At 38.3% G+C, this 19,701-nt stretch overlaps 1 protein-coding gene across 2 annotated transcripts in view; it reads left to right on the top strand.

Annotated features, from left to right (window-relative positions):
- Positions 1-93: 93 nt before the first annotated feature.
- The window catches only part of LOC123524556 (uncharacterized), a 30,609-nt gene continuing 11,001 nt past the window's right edge, over positions 94-19,701 (top strand). For both annotated transcript variants that reach the window (XM_045302838.2, XM_045302837.2), the window contains exons 1-4: positions 94-862; positions 15,700-15,877; positions 17,204-17,316; positions 19,099-19,180. In XM_045302838.2, coding sequence (XP_045158773.2) covers positions 203-862; positions 15,700-15,877; positions 17,204-17,316; positions 19,099-19,180 — 1,033 coding nt within the window. In that variant the 5' untranslated portion in view covers positions 94-202. The remainder of the gene's footprint in view (positions 863-15,699; positions 15,878-17,203; positions 17,317-19,098; positions 19,181-19,701) is intronic.

The following is a 19,701-nucleotide window of genomic DNA, read 5'->3' as shown; positions in this document are numbered from 1 at the left end:
TTGTTAATTAGATTGGTACCCGTATTTAGAATAAGTCGGAAACCAGGTTTATTTTTGAAATTGAAACCCACAATGCAACACGATTGAATTTCCGCACGCATGCGCACGTAAAGCGGAAGTTCATTTCGCAAAAGTAGCAAACAAAACCTAACGTTAATAGTTTTAAATATTCATTAAATGTAGATCTAACGCAGAATCAGCTATGGCATTATTAGCAGGAAAGCGTAAAGAATGGGTGTTAGAAACGGTTGATTTGTTAAGACAGAGGAAAGCTCGTCCAGACTTCGAGCGAATCAGCCGCATGCTAGAACGTTTTCACGGCCTGACTTCTAAAGAAAGTAAAGAAAGTTTAGAGGCCCTTGTAAACGAAGGGAAAATACTTAAAGTACATTTTAAAGGCAACATTAGTTACAGGCGTCATGCTTCCGCTGATGGTAACCGTTCAAATCAGCCTAGTGAGCCGGCAAAACATACCACAAGTCACAGAATTATCCAGGCAATTAAAACAATAACAAAGCAAACTGGGGATGGGGTAACGTTTACAGAGTTGGAACAGTGGCTCATCTCTAAAAACCCAGACACAAGGCTTGTAAAACTGAGACTACATACAGCTTTATTAAGAGAAATTGATGCAAAGCGGGTGACAAAGCTTTCTGACCACTGTTATGTTTTAACAGATAGTCTTCCAAGTGGTCAAAAAGCAAAAGAATTAAAACCAAATGCTTCACCAAAAACATTGAAACATAAGCCCAAGGCTTCCAAACAAACTGCACTAAGTGACACTATAAATGCAAGTGAAGAAATTGATGAATCAAATGATACAGACGATCCTAAGCGAGGACGACCATTATCAAAACGAAAGGTCATTACTCCTATAGTTTGTAAATTTGTAATTATTTTAGTTGTAACCAATTTCTTGCTGCATGATCAGTAAATACAAAACTGAATTAAAAAAGACTGAATTACCTAGCTAGAAAATCTGGGTTCAGATTTAAATGCACTATAGCGTCTTTGAACTGAAAAGCAACCGTACTGAAATTTAATGAGAAATTGTGTTTGAAATCTGTCGGGTGATAACTTTAGGTTGTTTCTAATCCCCATACCCTACATCCATATTCGGGAACAAATGGTTTTTTACAGAGAATGGCGGAAGAGTATGTAAACCGCAGTCTATTTTTACAAATTTATTTCACGGTTATTTATATAATACTAATATAATGTTAATAAATCATGAAATATATTAAATAATTTAATGGCAGATTTCTTAATTTGGGGATTTTTATGTGTTCTGCAGCTTTTTTTAATTTCATAGTCGTAGGTATTGGTATTAAAACTTCTAAATTTATGGTATAACCCATACGATAGTAATCTCAAAACTAAGAAATCTGCAGTTATATTACTGGATATATGGTATACTGGTATGATATGAGGATTAGGAACAAGCATAACTTTATCAAATCAAATACTACAGACTCCTTTTACTGGTCTTTACTTTAATATTATATAGGAAGTGTCTAACTATCCTAAGTAATCAGTTAGTTTATGAATTAAGTATGTCAATAGCAGAATCTTATCAATATTTAATTATGTCAGTTTAAAAATGCTGCTGCTTATGGATGCGAAGTCTCTGTCGCTGTTTAAAAAATGCTGTAATGTTGTTATTTTCTGACGTAATTGTGCCTAGACAATTTGATATTGACATATAAGAAGTCTAGATGAAATGTTACGTTAGAGGAAGTAAATTATTATTAAATAAGCTGAAAAAAAAAACACCTGTTATCGTGAGCTGCTTGATGGATCCTCATTACACTTGGTCTATAGTATCATTGAAAGGTCCTCTTTCATGTTTGTTCAGAAGTGGGCACTTGACCCTTTTAGAGGCCATTAGAGATAAAAATAGAATTACCTTTAAACAACTTCTTTCGAACTGCTTGATGGATCTTCATCAAACTTGGTCTGTAGCACCATTGTAAGGTCCTTTATCAAATTTGTTCAAATGTGGGCACCTTAACACTTTGGGGCTGCTAGAACTGAAAGTAGAAATACCTCTAAACGACTTCTTCTCATGAACCACTTGATAGATCTTTATCAGACATGGTCTGTGGTGTTATTTTAAGGTCCTCAGATTTGTTCAAATGGGGACACTTGGCCCCTTTCAGGGGGTGCTTGAGCTAAAAACAGGAAAAAAATTTACTTCAATCTTCTCATGAACTGCGTAAATGATTTCCATAAAAATTGATATATACAATCATTTTAACTTTTAAGGGCCTCCCTCAAAATTGTTTAATTGGGGGCACTTGACCTGTTTCATGTTTTTGTGTGCTGGAAACACAGATATTACCATTCATTATTCAGTGTGTCATAATTGTACAAGTCATACTTGTATTCAAGATCAAATAGACAAGGTCAGGTGAGCTACTTAGGACCACTTTGGCCCTCTAATGTTGCAAAAGTATGCCCTATTTTGACTTAACAGATTTTAGTGGTTTTTCATTGTATGTAAGTTGGTACCTCAGTACCAACTAATTGGAATGGGTTGAAAGTTGACGCACTTGTTCACTGAGATGGTCTGTTGCAATTTTACAAAATTACCCCCCCCCCCCCCCCTTTTCAGCTTAGCAATTTTTGGTTAAGTTTTTGTATGTACATGTAAGCTAGTGTCACACTTGTTCACAAAGATGATCTGACATGCATTGCACATGTTCCAAAACTCCAGTTTGCAGTTTTACAAAATAAGCTTTTTTGTGCCCCCCCCCCCCAAATGAGTGGTGGGGGCATTGGGGGCATATATAGATTGAGTCTTATCCGTGTGTCTGTCCGTCTGAAGTTCGTGACGCGCCTAGCTCAAAAATTATTTGATATAGTTTCAGGAAACTTTGCATGAGTCTTAATCAGGATATGAACTTGCGCACCTCCTATTTTTCGTCTGGCTCCGCCCTCTGTTTCCGGAGTTATTGCACCTGAAATAGTAAAAAAAATGCATATTTTCACCTAGTGACGCGCCTAGCTCAAAATACGTTTCATATAAATTGATTAAACCTTGCATGAGTCTTTATGATGATATGAACTTGTGCACCTCCTATTTTTAGTCTGGCTCTGCCCCCAATTGCTAGAGTTAAGGCCCTTGAAATGGTTAAAAATGCACATTTTCACATTGTGACGCATCTAGCTCAAAAAGTATTTGATATAAATTGATGAAAACTTGCATGGGTCTTTATCATGATGTGAATTTTTGCACCTTTTATTTTTCGTCTGGCTCCACCTCTTATTTTTAAAGTTATGGCCCCTGAAATAGTCAAAAATGCACATTTTCACCTGATGACGGGCCTAGCTCAAAATGCATTTCATATAAATTGATTAAACCTTGCACGAGTCTTTATGATGATATGAACTTGTGCACCTCCTATTTTTAGTCTGGCTCTGCCCCCAATTTCTAGAGTTAAGGCCCTTGAAATAGTTAAATATGCACATTTTCACCTTGTGACGCACCTAGCTCAAAAAGTATTTGATATAAATTGATGAAAACTTGCATGGGTCTTTATCATGATGTGAACTTTTTCACCTTCTATTTTTCGTCTGGCTCCACCTCTTATTTTTAAAGTTATGGCCCCTGAAATAGTTAAATATGCACATTTTCACCTAATGACGTGCATAGCTCAAAGAGTATTTGATATAAATTGATGAAAACTTGCATGGGTCTTTATCATGATGTGAACTTTTGCACCTTCTATTTTTCGTCTGGCTCCACCTCTTATTTTTAGCTCGACTATTCGAAGAATAAGTAGAGCTATCCTACTCACCATGGCGTCGGCGTCGGCGTCACACCTTGGGTTAAGTTTTTCGTACCAGTCCACATTTTGACAAAGTCTTTTGAGATAAAGCTTTGAAACTTTCAACACTTGTTTACCATCACCATGTCCAGTTATAGGCAAGAGCACATAACTCCATCAAGGATTTTGGCTGAATTATGGCCCTTTTTGACTTAGAAATCTGGGTTAATATTTCGTACCAGTCCACATCTTGACAAAGTCTTTTGAGATAAAGCTTTGAAACTTTCAACACTTGTTTACCATCACCATGTCCAGTTATAGGCAAGAGCACATAACTCCATCAAGGATTTTGACTGAATTATGGCCCCTTTTGACTTAGAAATCATGGTTAAGTTTTTCGTACAAGTTCATATTTTGACAAAGTCTTTTGAAATAAAGCTTTGAAACTTTCAACACTTGGTTACAATCACCATGTCCAGTTATAGGCAAGAGCACATAACTCCATCAAGGATTTTGGCTGAATTATGGCCCTTTTTGACTTAGAAATCTGGGTTAATATTTCGTACCAGTCCACATTTTGACAAAGTCTTTTGAGATAAAGCTTTGAAACTTTCAACACTTGTTTACCATCACCATGTCCAGTTATAGGCAAGAGCACATAACTCTATCAAGGATTTTGACTGAATTATGGCCCCTTTTGACTTAGAAATCATGGTTAAGTTTTTCGTACAAGTTCATATTTTGACAAAGTCTTTTGAGATAAAGCTTTTAAACTTTCAACACTTGGTTACCATCACCATGTCCAGTTATAGGCAAGAGTACATAACTCCATCAAGGATTTTGGCTGAATTATAGCCCTTTTTGACTTAGAAATCTGGGTTAATATTTCGTACCAGTTCATATTTTGACAAAGTCTTTTGAGATAAAGCTTTGAAACTTTCAACATCTGTTTACCATCACCATGTCCAGTTATAGGCAAGAGTACATAACTCCATCAAGGATTTTGGCTGAATTATGGCCCTTTTTGACTGAGAAATCTTGGTTAAGTTTTTCGTACCAGTTCATATTTTTTGTAAAGTGTTTGACATATGGCTTTGAAACTTTTATCACTTGTTTAGTATAATAGTCTCTATTCTGTAGGAAAGAGAACATAACTCTGTCATCTATTTTGGCTGAATTATGGCCCATTTTGGACTTTGAAATTGGTTCTGTTTCCATACAAGTCCATGTTTTGTCAAAACTATTTGACATATGGCTTTTAAACTTTGAACACTTGTTTATCATTATGATTTCCATCTGTAGGCAAGAGTACATATCTATTTTGACTGAATTATGGCCCTTTTTGGACTTTGAAATTGGCTCATATATTGCCATTTAGTGCAAGACTTATCGAAATCAAAGTAATACAGGAACATTGTTTGTCTAATCTATTTATTTCTTTTGTCTGAATATCCGTGGAAATATTTTGACACCATTCTTCAATCAATTCTTCGAATAGTCGAGCGCGCTGTCATCAGACAGCTCTTGTTTAAGTTATGGCCCCTAAAATAGTCAAAAATGCACATTTTCACCTAGCACAAAAAAGTATTTGAAGTAAATTCATGAAACCCTGCATGAGTCTTGATTATGGTGTGACCTTGCACACTTGGCATTCTCTTGAGAATCTTAATGCTAATTACAGAGTTATGGCCCTTGAAATAGCCAAAATAGTTGATTTTTTGGTTGTGATGCTCATAACTCAAAAAGTATATGGCCTAGACATGCTAGAATAACGAATCCTTTATATAAAATTTTGTTGAGGCTATATCCCCTTAAGACAACAAACATTTGAATCATTACCCCTTATTTGTGACATATGTACCAGTGGGGGGCACACCCTGTGTCCTAAAGACACATTCTAGTTTAACTTCTTTATTCATTCAAATGTATTTAACTTTCTTAAGTGACAAGGCAGTTAATGTCAACCTTTACTGTTCTGTGACAGCTGTTATTTTTAAAAACAACAAGTGCAAAACAAACATCTAGATTTTGAAACAGTAGTCTGGCTACCAAAAAGATTATCTTGTCTTAGCTTTGGTTATTATACCCCCACCAAACATGTTTGAGAGGGGTATATAGGAGTCAGTTTTGTCGCGTCCCATCGCGTCCCGTCCCGTCCCGTCCCGTCACGTCACGTCCCGAAATCTATTATCTCAGTTATTACCAAATGGATTTGATTCAAACTACATGTTCCACCTTATCACCCACATCATGTGACACAAGGTGCATAACTCTTGACACCAAGTTTTCATGAATTATGTCCCCTTTTACTTAGAATTTAAGGTTAATTTTGTTGTATTTTCACTATATCTCAGTTATTACTAAATGGATTTGATTCAAACTTAAAATGGATGTTCCACCTCATCACCCACATCATGTGACATAAGGTGCATAACTCTGACACCATTTTTTTTTATGAATTATGCCCCTTTTTACTTAGAATTTAAGGTTGATTTTGATGTATTTTCACTTTATCTCAGTTACTACTGAATGGATTTGATTCAAACTTAAAACAGATGTTCCACCTCATCACCCACATCATGTGCCCACATCATGTGACACAAGGTGCATAACTCTGACACCAAGTTTTCATGAATTATGTCCCCTTTTACTTAGAATTTAAGGTTAATTTTGTTGTATTTTCACTATATCTCAGTTATTACTAAATGGATTTGATTCAAACTTAAAATAGTTGTTCCACCTCATCACCCAGATGATGTGACATAAGGTGCTTAACTCTGACATAAATTTTTAGCTCACCTGTCACAAAGTGACAAGGTGAGCTTTTGTGATCGCGCGGTGTCCGTCGTCCGTCCGTCCGTGCGTCCGTCCGTAAACTTTTGCTTGTGACCACTCAAGAGGTCACATTTTTCATGGATTCTTTATGAAAGTTGGTCAGAATGTTCACCTTGATGATATCTAGGTCAAGTTCGAAACTGGGTCACGTGCTGTCAAAAACTAGGTCAGTAGGTCTAAAAATAGAGAAACCTTGTGACCTCTCTAGAGGCCATATATTTCACAAGATCTTCATGAAGATTGGTCAGAATTTTCACCTTGATGATATCTAGGTCAAGTTCGAAACTGGGTCATGTGCCGTCAAAAACTAGGTCAGTAGGTCAAATAATAGATAAACCTTGTGACCTCTCTAAAGGCCATATTTTTCAAGGGATCTGTATGAAAGTTGGTCTGAATGTTCATCTTGATGATATCTAGGTCAAGTTCGAAAGTGGGTCATGTGCGGTCAAAAACTAGGTCAGTAGGTCTATAAATAGAAAAACCTTGTGACCTCTCTAGAGGCCATATATTTCATGAGATCTTCATGAAAATTGGTCAGAATGTTAATCTTAATGATATCTAGGTCAGGTTCGAAAGTGGGTCACGTGCCATCAAAAACTAGGTCAGTAGGTCAAATAATAGAAAAACCTTGTGACCTCTCTTAAGACCATATTTTTCATGGGATCTGTATGAAAATTGGTCTGAATGTTCATCTTGATGATATCTAGGTCAAGTTCGAAACAGGGTCATGTGCGATCAAAAACTAGGTCAGTAGGTCTATAAATAGAAAAACCTTGTGACCTTTCTAGAGGCCATATATTTCACAAGATCTTCATGAAGATTGGTCAGAATGTTCACCTTGATGATATCTTTAGAAGTCAAGTTTGAAACTGGGTCACGTGCCGTAAAAAACTAGGTCAGTAGGTCAAATAATAAAAAAACCTTGTGACCTCTCTAGAGGCCATACTTTTCATGGGATCTGTATGAAAGTTGGTCTGAATGTTCATCTTGATGATATCTAGGTCAAGTTTTAAACTGGGTCAACTGCGGTCAAAAACTAGGTCAGTAGGTCTAAAATTATTAAATCTTTTGACCTCTCTAGAGGCCATATTTTTCAATGGATCTTCATGAAAATTGATCTGAATGTTCACCTTGATGATATCTAGGTCAGTTTTGAAACTGGGTCACGTGCGGCCAAAAACTAGGCCAGTAGGTATAAAAATAGAAAAACCTTGTGACCTTTCTAGAGGCCATATTTTTCATGAGATCTTCATAAAAATTATTGAGAATGTTCACCTTGATGATATCTAGGTAAAGTTCAAAACAGGGTCATGTACCTTCGAAAACTAGGTCAATAGGTCAAATAATAGAAAAACCTTGTGACCTCTCTAGAGACCATATTTTTCAACGGATCTTCATGAAAATTGGTCAGAATTTTTATCTTGATAATATCTAGGTCAAGTTTAAAACTGGGTCACATGAGCCCAAAAACTAGGTCTCTATGTCAAATAATAGAAAAAAACGACGTCATACTCAAAACTGGGTCATGTGGGAAGAGGTGAGCGATTCAGGACCATCATGGTCCTCTTGTTTATGAATTATGTCCCCTTTTACTTTAAATTTAAGGTTGATTTTGATGTATTTTCACTATATCTCAATTATTAAAAAATGGATTTGATTCAAACTTAAAATAGATGTTCCACCTCATCACCCACATCATGTGACACAAGGTGCATAACTCTGACACTGTTTTTCATGAATTATGCCCCTTTTTACTTAGAATTTAAGGTTAATTTAGATGTATTTTCACTATATCTCAATTACTACTGAATGGATTTGATTCAGACTTAAAATAGATGTTCCACCTCATCACCCACATCATGTGACACAAGGTGCATAACTCTTACACTATTTTTCTTGAATTGTGTCCCCTTTTACCTAGAATTTAAGGTTAATTTTGATATATTTTCACTATATCTCATTCTGATTGGCTTAGAGCCAAAGGGAAGTAACCTTTTTAGCTCACCTGTCACAAAGTGACAAGGTGAGCTTTTGTGATCGCGCGGTGTCCGTCGTCCGTGCGTGCGTGCGTCCGTCCGTAAACTTTTGCTTGTGACCACTCTAGAGGTCACATTTTTCATGGGATCTTTATGAAAATTGGTCAGAATGTTCATCTTGATGATATCTAGGTCAAGTTCGAAACTGGGTCACGTGCCATCAAAAACTAGGTCAGTAGGTCTAAAAATAGAAAAACCTTGTGACCTCTCTAGAGGCCATATATTTCACAAGATCTTCATGAAAATTGGTCAGAATGTTCACCTTGATGATATCTAGGTCAAGTTTGAAACTGGGTCACGTGCCATAAAAAACTAGGTCAGTAGGTCTAAAAATAGAAAAACCTTGTGACCTCTCTAGAGGCCATATATTTCACAAGATCTTCATGAAAATTGGTCAGAACATTCATCTGATGATATCTAGGTCAAGTTCGAAACTGGGTCACGTGCCATCAAAAACTAGGTCAGTAGGTCTAAAAATAGAAAAACCTTGTGACCTCTCTAGAGGCCATATTTTTCATGGGATCTTCATGAAAATTGGTCAGAACATTCACCTTGATGATATCTAGGTCAAGTTCGAAACTAGGTCACGTGCCGTCAAAAACTAGGTCCGTAGGTCAAATAATAGAAAAACGTTGTGACCTCTGTAAAGGCCATACTTTTCATGGGATCTGTATGAAAGTTGGTCTAAATGTTCATCTTGATGATATCTAAGTCAAGTTTGAAACTGGGTCACGTGCGGTCAAAAACTAAGTCAGTAGGTCTAAAAATAGAAAAACTTTGTGACCTCTCTAGAGGCCATATATTTCATGAGATCTTCATGAAAGTTGGTCAGAATGTTCACCTTGATGATATCTAGGTCAAGTTCGAAAGTGAGTCACGTGCCTTCAAAAACTAGGTCAGTAGGTCAAATAATAGAAAAACCTTGTGACCTCTCTAGAGGCCATATTTTTCATGGGATCTGTATGAAAGTTGGTCTGAATGTTCGTCTTGATGATATCTAGGTCAAGTTCGAAAGTGGGTCATGTGCGGTCAAAAACTAGGTCAGTAGGTCAGATAATGGAAAAACTTTGTGACCTCTCTAAAGGCCATATTTTTCATGGGATCTGTATGAAAATTGGTCTGAATGTTCATCTTGATGATATCTAGGTCAAGTTCGAAACAGGGTCATGTGCGGTCAAAAACTAGGTCAGTAGGTCTAAAAATAGAAAAACCTTGTGACCCCTCTAGAGGCCATACATGTGAATGGATCTCCATAAAAATTGGTCAGGATGTTCACCTTGATGATATCTAGATCATGTTTGAAACTGGGTCACGTGCCTTAAAAAACTAGGTCAGTAGGTCAAATAATAAAAAAACCTTGTGACCTCTCTAGAGGCCATACTTTTCATGGGATCTGTATGAAAGTTGGTCTGAATGTTCATCTTGATGATATCTAGGTCAAGTTCGAAACTGGGTCACATGCGGTCAAAAACTAGGTCAGTAGGTCTAAAATTATTAAAATCTTTTGACCTCTCTAGAGGCCATATTTTTCAATGGATCTTCATGAAAATTGATCTGAATGTTCACCTTGATGATATCTAGGTCAGTTTCGAAACTGGGTCACGTGCGGTCAAAAACTAGGCCAGTAGGTGTAAAAATAGAAAAACCTTGTGACCTCTCTAGAGGCCATGTTTTTCATGAGATCTTCATGAAAATTAGTGAGAATGTTCACCATGATGATATCTAGATAAAGGTCAAAACAGGGTCATGTACCTTCGAAAACTAGGTCAATAGGTCAAATAATAGAAAAACGTTGTGACCTCTCTAGAGACCATATTTTTCAATGGATCTTCATGAAAATTGGTCAGAATTTTTATCTTGATAATATCTAGGTCAAGTTCAAAACTGGGTCACATGAGCTGAAAAACTAGGTCACTATGTCAAATTATAGAAAAAATGACGTCATACTCAAAACTGGGTCATGTGGGAAGAGGTGAGCGATTCAGGACCATCATGGTCCTCTTGTTTTAACCTTTGTACCGAGTTTCTTCCCCTTAAATTCCAGGAATTAGTCTATTTTTAGAAATCCTATTTTTAGATTTTCAATATTTTAGGTATTTTTCTAACTTTTTAGCTCACATGTCACAAAGTGACAGTGTGAGCTTTTGTGATCACGCAGCGTCCGTCGTCCGTCGTCCGTGCGTCCGTCCGTGCGTCCGTGCGTCCGTGCGTCCGTGCGTAAACTTTTGCTTGTGACCTCTCTAGAGGTCACATTTTTCATGGGATCTTTATGAAAGTTGGTCAGAATGTTTATCTTGATGATATCTAGGTCAAGTTCGAAACTGGGTCACGTGCGCTCAAAAACTAGGTCAGTAGGTCGAAAAATAGAAAAACCTTGTGACCTCTCTAGAGGCCATATTTTTCAAAAGATCTTCATGAAAATTGGTCAAAATGTTTACCTTGATGATATCTAGGTCAAGTTCGAAACTGGGTCACGTGCCTTCAAAAACTAGGTCAGTAGGTCAAATAATAGAAAAACCTTGTGACCTCTCTAGAGGCCATATTTTTCATGGGATCTGTATGAAAGTTGGTCTGAATGTTTATCTTGATGATATCTAGGTCAAGTTCGAAACTGGGTCAGCTGCGGTCAAAAACTAGGTCATTAGGTCTAAAAATAGAAAAACCTTGTGACCTCTCTAGAGGTCATACTTTTGAATGGATCTTCAGGAAAATTGGTCAGAATGTTCACTTTAATGATATCTAGGTCAGTTTCGAAACTGGGTCATGTGCCTTCAGTAACTAGGTCAGTAGGTCAAATAATAAAAAAAACCTTGTGACCTCTCTAGAGGCCATATTTTTCATGGGATCTGTATGAAGATTGGTCTGAATGTTCATCTTGATGATATCTAGGCCAAGTTCGAAACTGGGTCAACTGTGGTTAAAAACTAGGTCAGTAGGTCTAAAAATAGAAAAACCTTGTGACCTCTCTAGAGGCCATATTTTTCACAAGATCTTCATGAAAATTGGTCAGAATGTTCACCTTGATGATATCTAGGTCAAGTTTGAAACTGGGTCATGTACCTTCAAAAACTAGGTCAGTAGGTCAAATAATAGAAAAACCTTGTGACCTCTCTAGAGGCCATATTTTTCATGGGATCTGTATGAAAGTTGGTCTGAATGTTCATCTTGGTGATATCTAGGTCAAGTTTGAAACTGGGTCAGCTACGGTCAAAAACTAGCTCATTAGGTCTAAAAATAGAAAAACCTTGTGACCTCTCTAGAGGCCATACTTTTGAATGGATCTTCATGAAAATTGGTCAGAACGTTCACCTTGATGATATCTGGGTCAAGTTCGAAACTGGGTCACGTGCCATCAATAACTAGGTCAGTAGGTCAAACAATAGAAAAACCTTGTGACCTCTCTAGAGGCCATATTTTTCATGGGATCTGTATGAAAGTTGGTCTGAATGTTCATCTTTATGATATCTAGGTCAGGTTCAAAACTGGGTCACATGAGTTCAAAAACTAGGTCACTATGTCAAATAATAGAAAAAAAACGACGTCATACTCAGTTCAAAACTGGGTCATGTTGGGACAGGTGAGCGATTCAGGACCATCATGGTCCTCTTGTTTATTATAAGTCCTATGTAAAAAGTAAAAACATTTTTCCGTGGTAACATGGGTTGGTAAGACACTTTTTTGTATTCACTTTTAGTGTATCTCTAATATAAGAGATTTAATATATTTACTAGTATTACTATACTAGTATTACACTAGTTATGCCCCCCTTTGAAAAAGGAGGGGTATATTGTTTTGCAGATGTCGGTCGGTCGGTCTGTCGGTCGGTGGGTCGGTCGGTCGGTTGGAATGTAGACCAATCCGTTTCCGGATGATAACTCAAGAACGCTTGGGCCTAGGATCATGAAAGTTGATAGGGAGGTTGGTCATCACCAGCAGATGACCCCTATTGATTTTGAGGTCTGTATGTCAAAGGTCAAGGTCACAGTGACCCTGAATAGTAAAACGGTTTCCGGATGATAACTCAAGAATGCTTGGGCCTAGGATCATGAAAGTTGATAGGGAGATTGGTTATGACCAGCAGATGACCCCTATTGATTTTGAGGTCTGTATGTCAAAGGTCAAGGTCACAGTGACCCTGAACAGTGAAACGGTTTCCGGATGATAACTCAAGAATGCTTGGGCCTAGGATCATGAAAGTCTATAGGGAGGTTGGTTATGACCAGCAGATGACCCCTATTGATTTTGAGGTCAGTATGTTAAAGGTCAAGGTCACAGTGACCCTGAACAGTAAAACGGTTTCCGGATGATAACTCAATAACGCTTAGGCCTAGGGTCACGAAAGTTAATAGGGAGGTTGGTAATGACCAGTAGATGACCCCTATTGATTTTGAGGTCAGTATGTTAAAGGTCAAGGTCACAGTGACATCTGAACAGTAAAACGGTTTCCGGATGATAACTCAAGAAATCTTAGGCCTAGGGTCGCGAAAGTTTATAGGGAGGTTGGTAATGACCAGCAGATGACCCCTATTGATTTTAAGGTCAGTATGTTAAAGGTCAAGGTCACAGTGACCCTGAACAGTAAAACGGTTTCCGGATGATAACTCAAGAACACTTGGGCCTAGGATCATGAAAGTTGATAGGGAGGTTTGTCATCACCAGCAGATGACCCCTATTGATTTTGAGGTCAGTATGTTAAAGGTCAAGGTCACAGTGACCCTGAACAGTAAAACGTTTTCCGGATGATAACTCAAGAACGCTTAGGCCTAGGATCACGAAAGTTGATAGGGAGGTTGGTAATGACCAGCAGATGACCACCTTTTGATTTTGAGGTCAGTATGTCAAAGGTCAAGGTCACAGTGACCAGGAACAGTAAAATGGTTTCCAGGCAATAACTCAGAACGCTTGGGCCTAGTGTCAGGAAAATTGATAGTTAGGTTGGCCATGACCAGCAGATGACCCCTATTGATTTTGAGGTCATTAGGTCAAAGGTCAAGGTTACATTGGCCAGGAACAGTTAAATGGTTTCTGATCTTCTTGTCCAAAACCATAGGGCCTAGGGCTTTAATATTTGGTATGTAGCACAATCTAGTGGTCCTCTACCAAGATTGTTCAGATTATTTCCCTGGGGTCAAATATGGCCCCTACCCTAGGGTCACATGGTTTATATAGACTTATATAGGAAAAACCATAGGGCCTAGGGCTTTGATATTTTGTATATGACATCATCTAGTGGTCCTCTACTACGATTATTCAAATTATTCCCCAAGGGTCAAATATGGCTCCGCCTTGGGGGTCACATGGTTTACATATACTTATATAGGGAAAAACTTTGAAAATCTTCTTGTCCAAACCACAAAGACTATGGCTTTGGTAATTTGTAATGTAGCATCATTTAGTGGTTCTCTACCAAGTTTGTTCAAGTTATCCCTCTTGGGTCAAATATGGCCCCGCCCCAGAGGTCATATGGTTCATATAGACTTATACAGGGAAAAACTTAGAATCTTCATGTCCATAACTTACATCATTCAAATTTGGACCACATGTATAGTTTTGAGTGGCAAGATGAACCTTGACATGAGTTGACTTGGATCTTGACCAAGTGACCTACTTCCACATTTCTGTACCTACAGCCTTCAAATTTGGATCACATGCATAGGTTTGTGTACTGAAAAAAACTTTGACCTTGTTATTGACTTAGTGACCTACTGTCACATTTTTGATGGTACAGGCTTCAAATTTGGACCACATGCATAGTTTTTTGTTCCAAAATAAAATTTGACCTTGATTTTGACCTAGTGACCTACTTTCACATTTCTCAAGCTACAGGCTTCAAATTTGAACCACTTGCATAGTTTTGTGTTCTGAAATGGAATTTGTGTTTACAGTGAGCATATAATTTCTGTTCCTTGTGCAATTACTGAATGCATCAAGGGGGGCATTTCGTGTTCGACGAGCTCTTGTATGACTTATATGTGGAAGCCCAGGATGAAGTACTCCAAAGTATTTTTAAGATTCCTTATGGTTGCCATTCTTCTGTGACAAGACCGTATGGTGGGGGTATGAGTCACTCCTGTGACAGTTCTAGTTTTGTCTGATAATCTTCGATTGACCTCACAGAAGTGTGCCACTTTAAAAAAAATGTTTATTAGATAATTTATTTATTATGTTAAATAACAAGAGATGGTCAGCATTAATTTTAGCTTTATTCACAATTATAAACATTTCCTGTTTGTTAAAGTTAAGGAATATCTTCACCTCAATATTATATTGGTATTCATTTAATGATAGCATGAAATAATACTCGATTTCAGAATAAAGTGTTTCACTATAACCAGTGATCTTTACTTGGAATAAACACCAGACATAACAGTTGATAACTAGATTATTGTTAGCAGGTGAATCGGGCCCGGATCCAGAAATATTTTATTGGGAGGGCACCAGAGTATAACGAAGGTGTCAACAGCGAGGTGCATGGCGCCAGGTTAGGATAGGTTCAGAAGGGGGCCCCTCTGCAGCTCACTTGTGTTAGGGGTGTCGGGGGTTTTCTAACTAGAATTTTTTTACATAAGATATAGGTATAAAATGGTGGCCTCTGGTGCATTTTTTGGTCTAAATTTTGAGTTTGGTATGGGATACACCCTCATTTTAGGGGGACGGTCAAGGGACATTTTGAAATATAGGTATGAAATGGTGACCGCTGGTGCATTCTTTGGTATAAATTTTGAGAAAATATTATTTCTTTGCCAGAAATATTCCACTTCTCAGCCAATTGGGGGTAGGGGGGAAAGGTGTCACAGGCCTCATGGGCAAGGCCCTGGATCTGGGTCATTTGCAAGGATTCTGGCTTGCTAAAAGCCACATGTATATGGACCATAATTTTTTAAGAGAAAAGGGGGCATGATTGTGTAAAATGTCAACAGCTTCAGGAGTTGTCTCCTTTGAATGAAACATAGGGTCTGAACACAAACTATTACAGGGAAAAACTTATTTAAAAGTGGTAAATTTTGTGATGGGTTTTAGCAGTATTCAATTGAAATTTTTTTCTGTCTACACTGCAGAAAATAAAGAAGACTCATGGACCGGACTTTGAGGACACTCTTCAGCTACGCAGACTCAACAGTCGAGAAGGCTCAAAGAATGGAGAAATCACTTGTGACTTTTGCTCCTGTACTGCTCAATCTAATCATGAAGGAAAACAAGAGCCTTTACTTACATGTAAAGACTGTAGTGCTAAAGGTAGGTCATGAGTTTGGACGTGAAGTGCTGTGGTGATGTGCCAGGCTATTTGCCTGGGGTTGTGGGTTAGAACCGCCTGTGTGAGTAGAAAGTTTTGCCGTAGTGCTGTTTCAAGAACAATTTGTTTTGTGGCAAGTTGCTAAGATACCAGAAAGTTGTCATTTACATTAAGTGTGATCTGTTTGTGATGTTTGGGTCTGCCATATGAGGTTATATCCAATTTAACTGTTTTATACAGAACATTTTTGAGTTCAGGAACTATTAGATCCAAAAACTCTCTGAACATCATTTTGAGACTGGGACTCTTAGGTGTCTGCAATACTGTTTGAACATTTTGGTACACTGCTGTTACTGAAGTGAGAGCTCATGTTGCTCATCCAGATAGTTGAAATATTGTGCAAGAATACCAGTTAACACTCTTGTCATCCTGAAATAATACACAAGAACAGAAGTTAGCTCACTGTCATAATGGAAATAATTATATGGAACAGGTTTACATATTCGCAATACCTTTGCCGAAAAATGTATGTTAACTCACTGTCATTATTGAAATACATCACAGAACACAACATACCGGTACATCTTGCTATGAATAAAACAGTTCACAACAGAACATACTTGTTGCTGTGAATAAAATAATGCACAAGAACACAAGATACTTGTTGCTGTGAATGAAAAATAATGCACAAGATACTTGTTGCTATGAATCAAATAATGCACAAGATACTTGCACAAAACATAGAGCTCCAAATTTGGCTATCCCTATCGGGCCTAAAATAGTCAAACGGCAGCATGTCAATACATGCGATCAGCTGTTTAGACGGAATAAAAACTATGACTACACAAAACACAGTATACTTATTGCTATTACTGAAATAATGCACAAGAACAAAATATATTGCTGCAGTGACTGAAATAATGCACAAAATGACATGCTAGCTCACAGCTATTACTGAAAAGATCACCAAATGATAATAACCCAACAACAATAAAAGAATGTGAGCATTTGATTGGAAATAGGCAAAATGTGGTTTTTACATGCCGTTTTTCAAAGAATTTTTATTGGCATTTTTAAGTTAGCATGATCGTTAGGGGCGACTAATAGGGTCTTAACACTTGGTTTCGCTGTAACTCTGTGATTCCAGCAGGTATGCAAATTTTGATTCCATACCTCATGTTTTTATTTCGATGTAAATGAGATGTGAAACCAAAATTTGTAGTCCTGTTTGGCACCATATAACCTATACTGTGTTGGTGCGCCGTAAAACCCCAAAAAATAAATAAATTTAAGTTAGCAAATTGCTGTATATTACATTTATTTTCCAGTTCACCCATCATGCATGGATTATAGTGAAGAATTAGCAGAAAGGGCCCTGAACTCTCCCTGGCAATGTATGGATTGTAAAACTTGCTGTATTTGTGATGGGGCTGAAAATGATGTAAGGCATTACGTTTACATTTGTCCTTTACTTTTCCATTGAAAATTATGTTCTTTCTGTATGAACAGCAAATGGAAAGGCTACAACGCTGCTTTGAAATGTGTGCAATTTATAATACATAATTGGAAAGGAAAAATATTGTGAATATAAGAAATGAAACTATTTTTTTCGGAGTTCATGCAAAGTGAATGACATATTAGGATTGGCAAATTATTATGCCCCCCTTCGAAGAAGGAGGGGTATATTATTTTGCAGATGTCAGTCTGTCAGTCGAAATGTAGACCAATCCGTTTCCGGATGATAACTCAAGAATGCTTGGGCCTAGGATCATGAAACTTGATAGGGAGGTTGGTCATCACCAGCAGATGACCCCTATTGATTTTGAGATCTGTATGTCAAAGGTCAAGGTCACAGTGACCCTGAATAGTAAAACGGTTTCCGGATGATAACTCAAGAACACTTGGGCCTAGGATCATGAAAGTTGATGGGGAGGTTGGTCATGACCAGCAGATGACCCCTATTGATTTTGAGGTCAGTATGTCAAAGGTCAAGGTCACAGTGACCCTGAACAGTGAAACGGTTTCCGGATGATAACTCAAGAACGCTTAGGCACACTGGCCTTCCAATCCTGAGGTCGGGGTTCGATCCCCAGCAGCTACTCAGGAATTTTCAGAAACGCTTTTCAGTGTTTCCCACCCAGCTAGAGGTGTACTGGTCAGGAACCCAGGCAATCCTTGCGTGTATCAGTGCTATACACTGGGCAGGTTAAAGAACCAGGCTGTCTATTCGCAACGAGCTAGGCTAAGTTAGCCGGACAAGCCTGTATCTGATTTCTGATCTCTCTGTGGGGGCTTTGTCTCACTCTGTCCCTCTGGTCAGATCGCTCTGTGTCTGTACTAGTAGAGGATGATTTCGCGCCCTGTGTGGCTGCAGTTGCTGTAAAGCGCCTTTGAACGTGTTTGTCATGAAAAGGGCGCTATATAAGTCTGGTATAATAATATTAATAATAATAGGCCTAGGGTCATGAAAATTTATAGGGAGGTTGGTCATGACCAGCAGATGACCCCTATTGATTTTGAGGTCAGTATGTCAAAGGTCAAGGTCACAGTGACCAGGAACAGTAAAATGGTTTCCGGGCAATAAATCAAGAACGCTTGGGCCTAGTGTCAGGAAAATTGATAGTTAGGTTGGCCATGACCAGCAGATGACCCCTATTGATTTTGAGGTCATTAGGTCAAAGGTCAATGTTACATTGGCCAGGAACAGTTAGACGGTTTCTGATCTTCTTGTTAAACATGAATCGCTAGTGTGATTAATGGATTTGCCAATCTTATTCTGTCGTATATTTTGCATGAACTCCAAAAAAAAAATCTTTTCGTACATAAGTTTTCTACTTTGTTTCATTTAAGGAGTGTTTAGTTGATATATCTGCAATTTAAAACAAAGGCACAATAGTGCGTACATGTAGCATATGTTAGCAGCTATATATTAAGGCTTATGTTTTACATATAACATTTAATGGCACTTTGTTAAGATAATTGAGCCGTGCCATGAGAAAACCAACATAGTGGGTTTGCGTCCAGCATGGATCCAGACCAGCCTGCGCATCCCGCAGTCTGGTCAGGATGGATGCTGTTCGCTTTTAAAGCCTACTGCAGTTAGAGAAACTGTTAGCGAACAGCAGATGCGCAGGCTGGTCTGGATCCATGCTGGTCGCAAAGCCACTATGTTGGTTTTCCCATGGCACGGCTCATATTTCTATGAGTGTTTGATTACTTTCAGGATTTGATACTGTTCTGTGATGCTTGTGATAAGGGCTTCCATATGACCTGTCATACACCAGCCGTTACGAACAAACCAAAAGGTATTAAATGAGCCGTGTCATGAGAAAACCAACATAGTGGCTTTGCGACCAGCATGGATCCAGACCAGCCTGCGCATCTGCGCAGGCTGGTCAGGATCCATGCTGTTCGCTTACAGTTTCTCCAACTCCAATAGGCTTTAAAAGCTAGCAGCATGGATCCTGACCAGACTGCGCGGATGCGCAGGCTGGTCTGGATCCATGCTGGTCGCAAAGCCACTATGTTGGTTTTCTCATGGCGCGGCTCAAATGTTTCAAGTATATAAACTACTTTCACCTTTCTTAAAGCTTCAGTGTAAACATTTGCATGCATATACATACTGTTTCTTCTATGCCAAATGTAGAATATTTTTTCCTTGGAACTAAAACCAAACTTATTAACAGCCTCAATAGCCTAGTGGTAGAGTGTCTGCTTCGAGTGCAGGAGGTTGTGGGTTCGATACCCAGCCGCATCGTACCAAAGACGTTAAAAATGGTACCAGTAGCTCCCTTGCTTGGCACTCAGCATTAAAAGGGTAACTGGC

This window comes from Mercenaria mercenaria, chromosome 3 (assembly GCF_021730395.1).
Source record: "Mercenaria mercenaria strain notata chromosome 3, MADL_Memer_1, whole genome shotgun sequence".
Taxonomy (NCBI): Eukaryota; Metazoa; Mollusca; class Bivalvia; order Venerida; family Veneridae; genus Mercenaria; species Mercenaria mercenaria.
The sequence above is the reverse complement of the archived record's forward strand: the minus strand, read 5'-3'. Positions and strand labels throughout refer to the sequence as shown.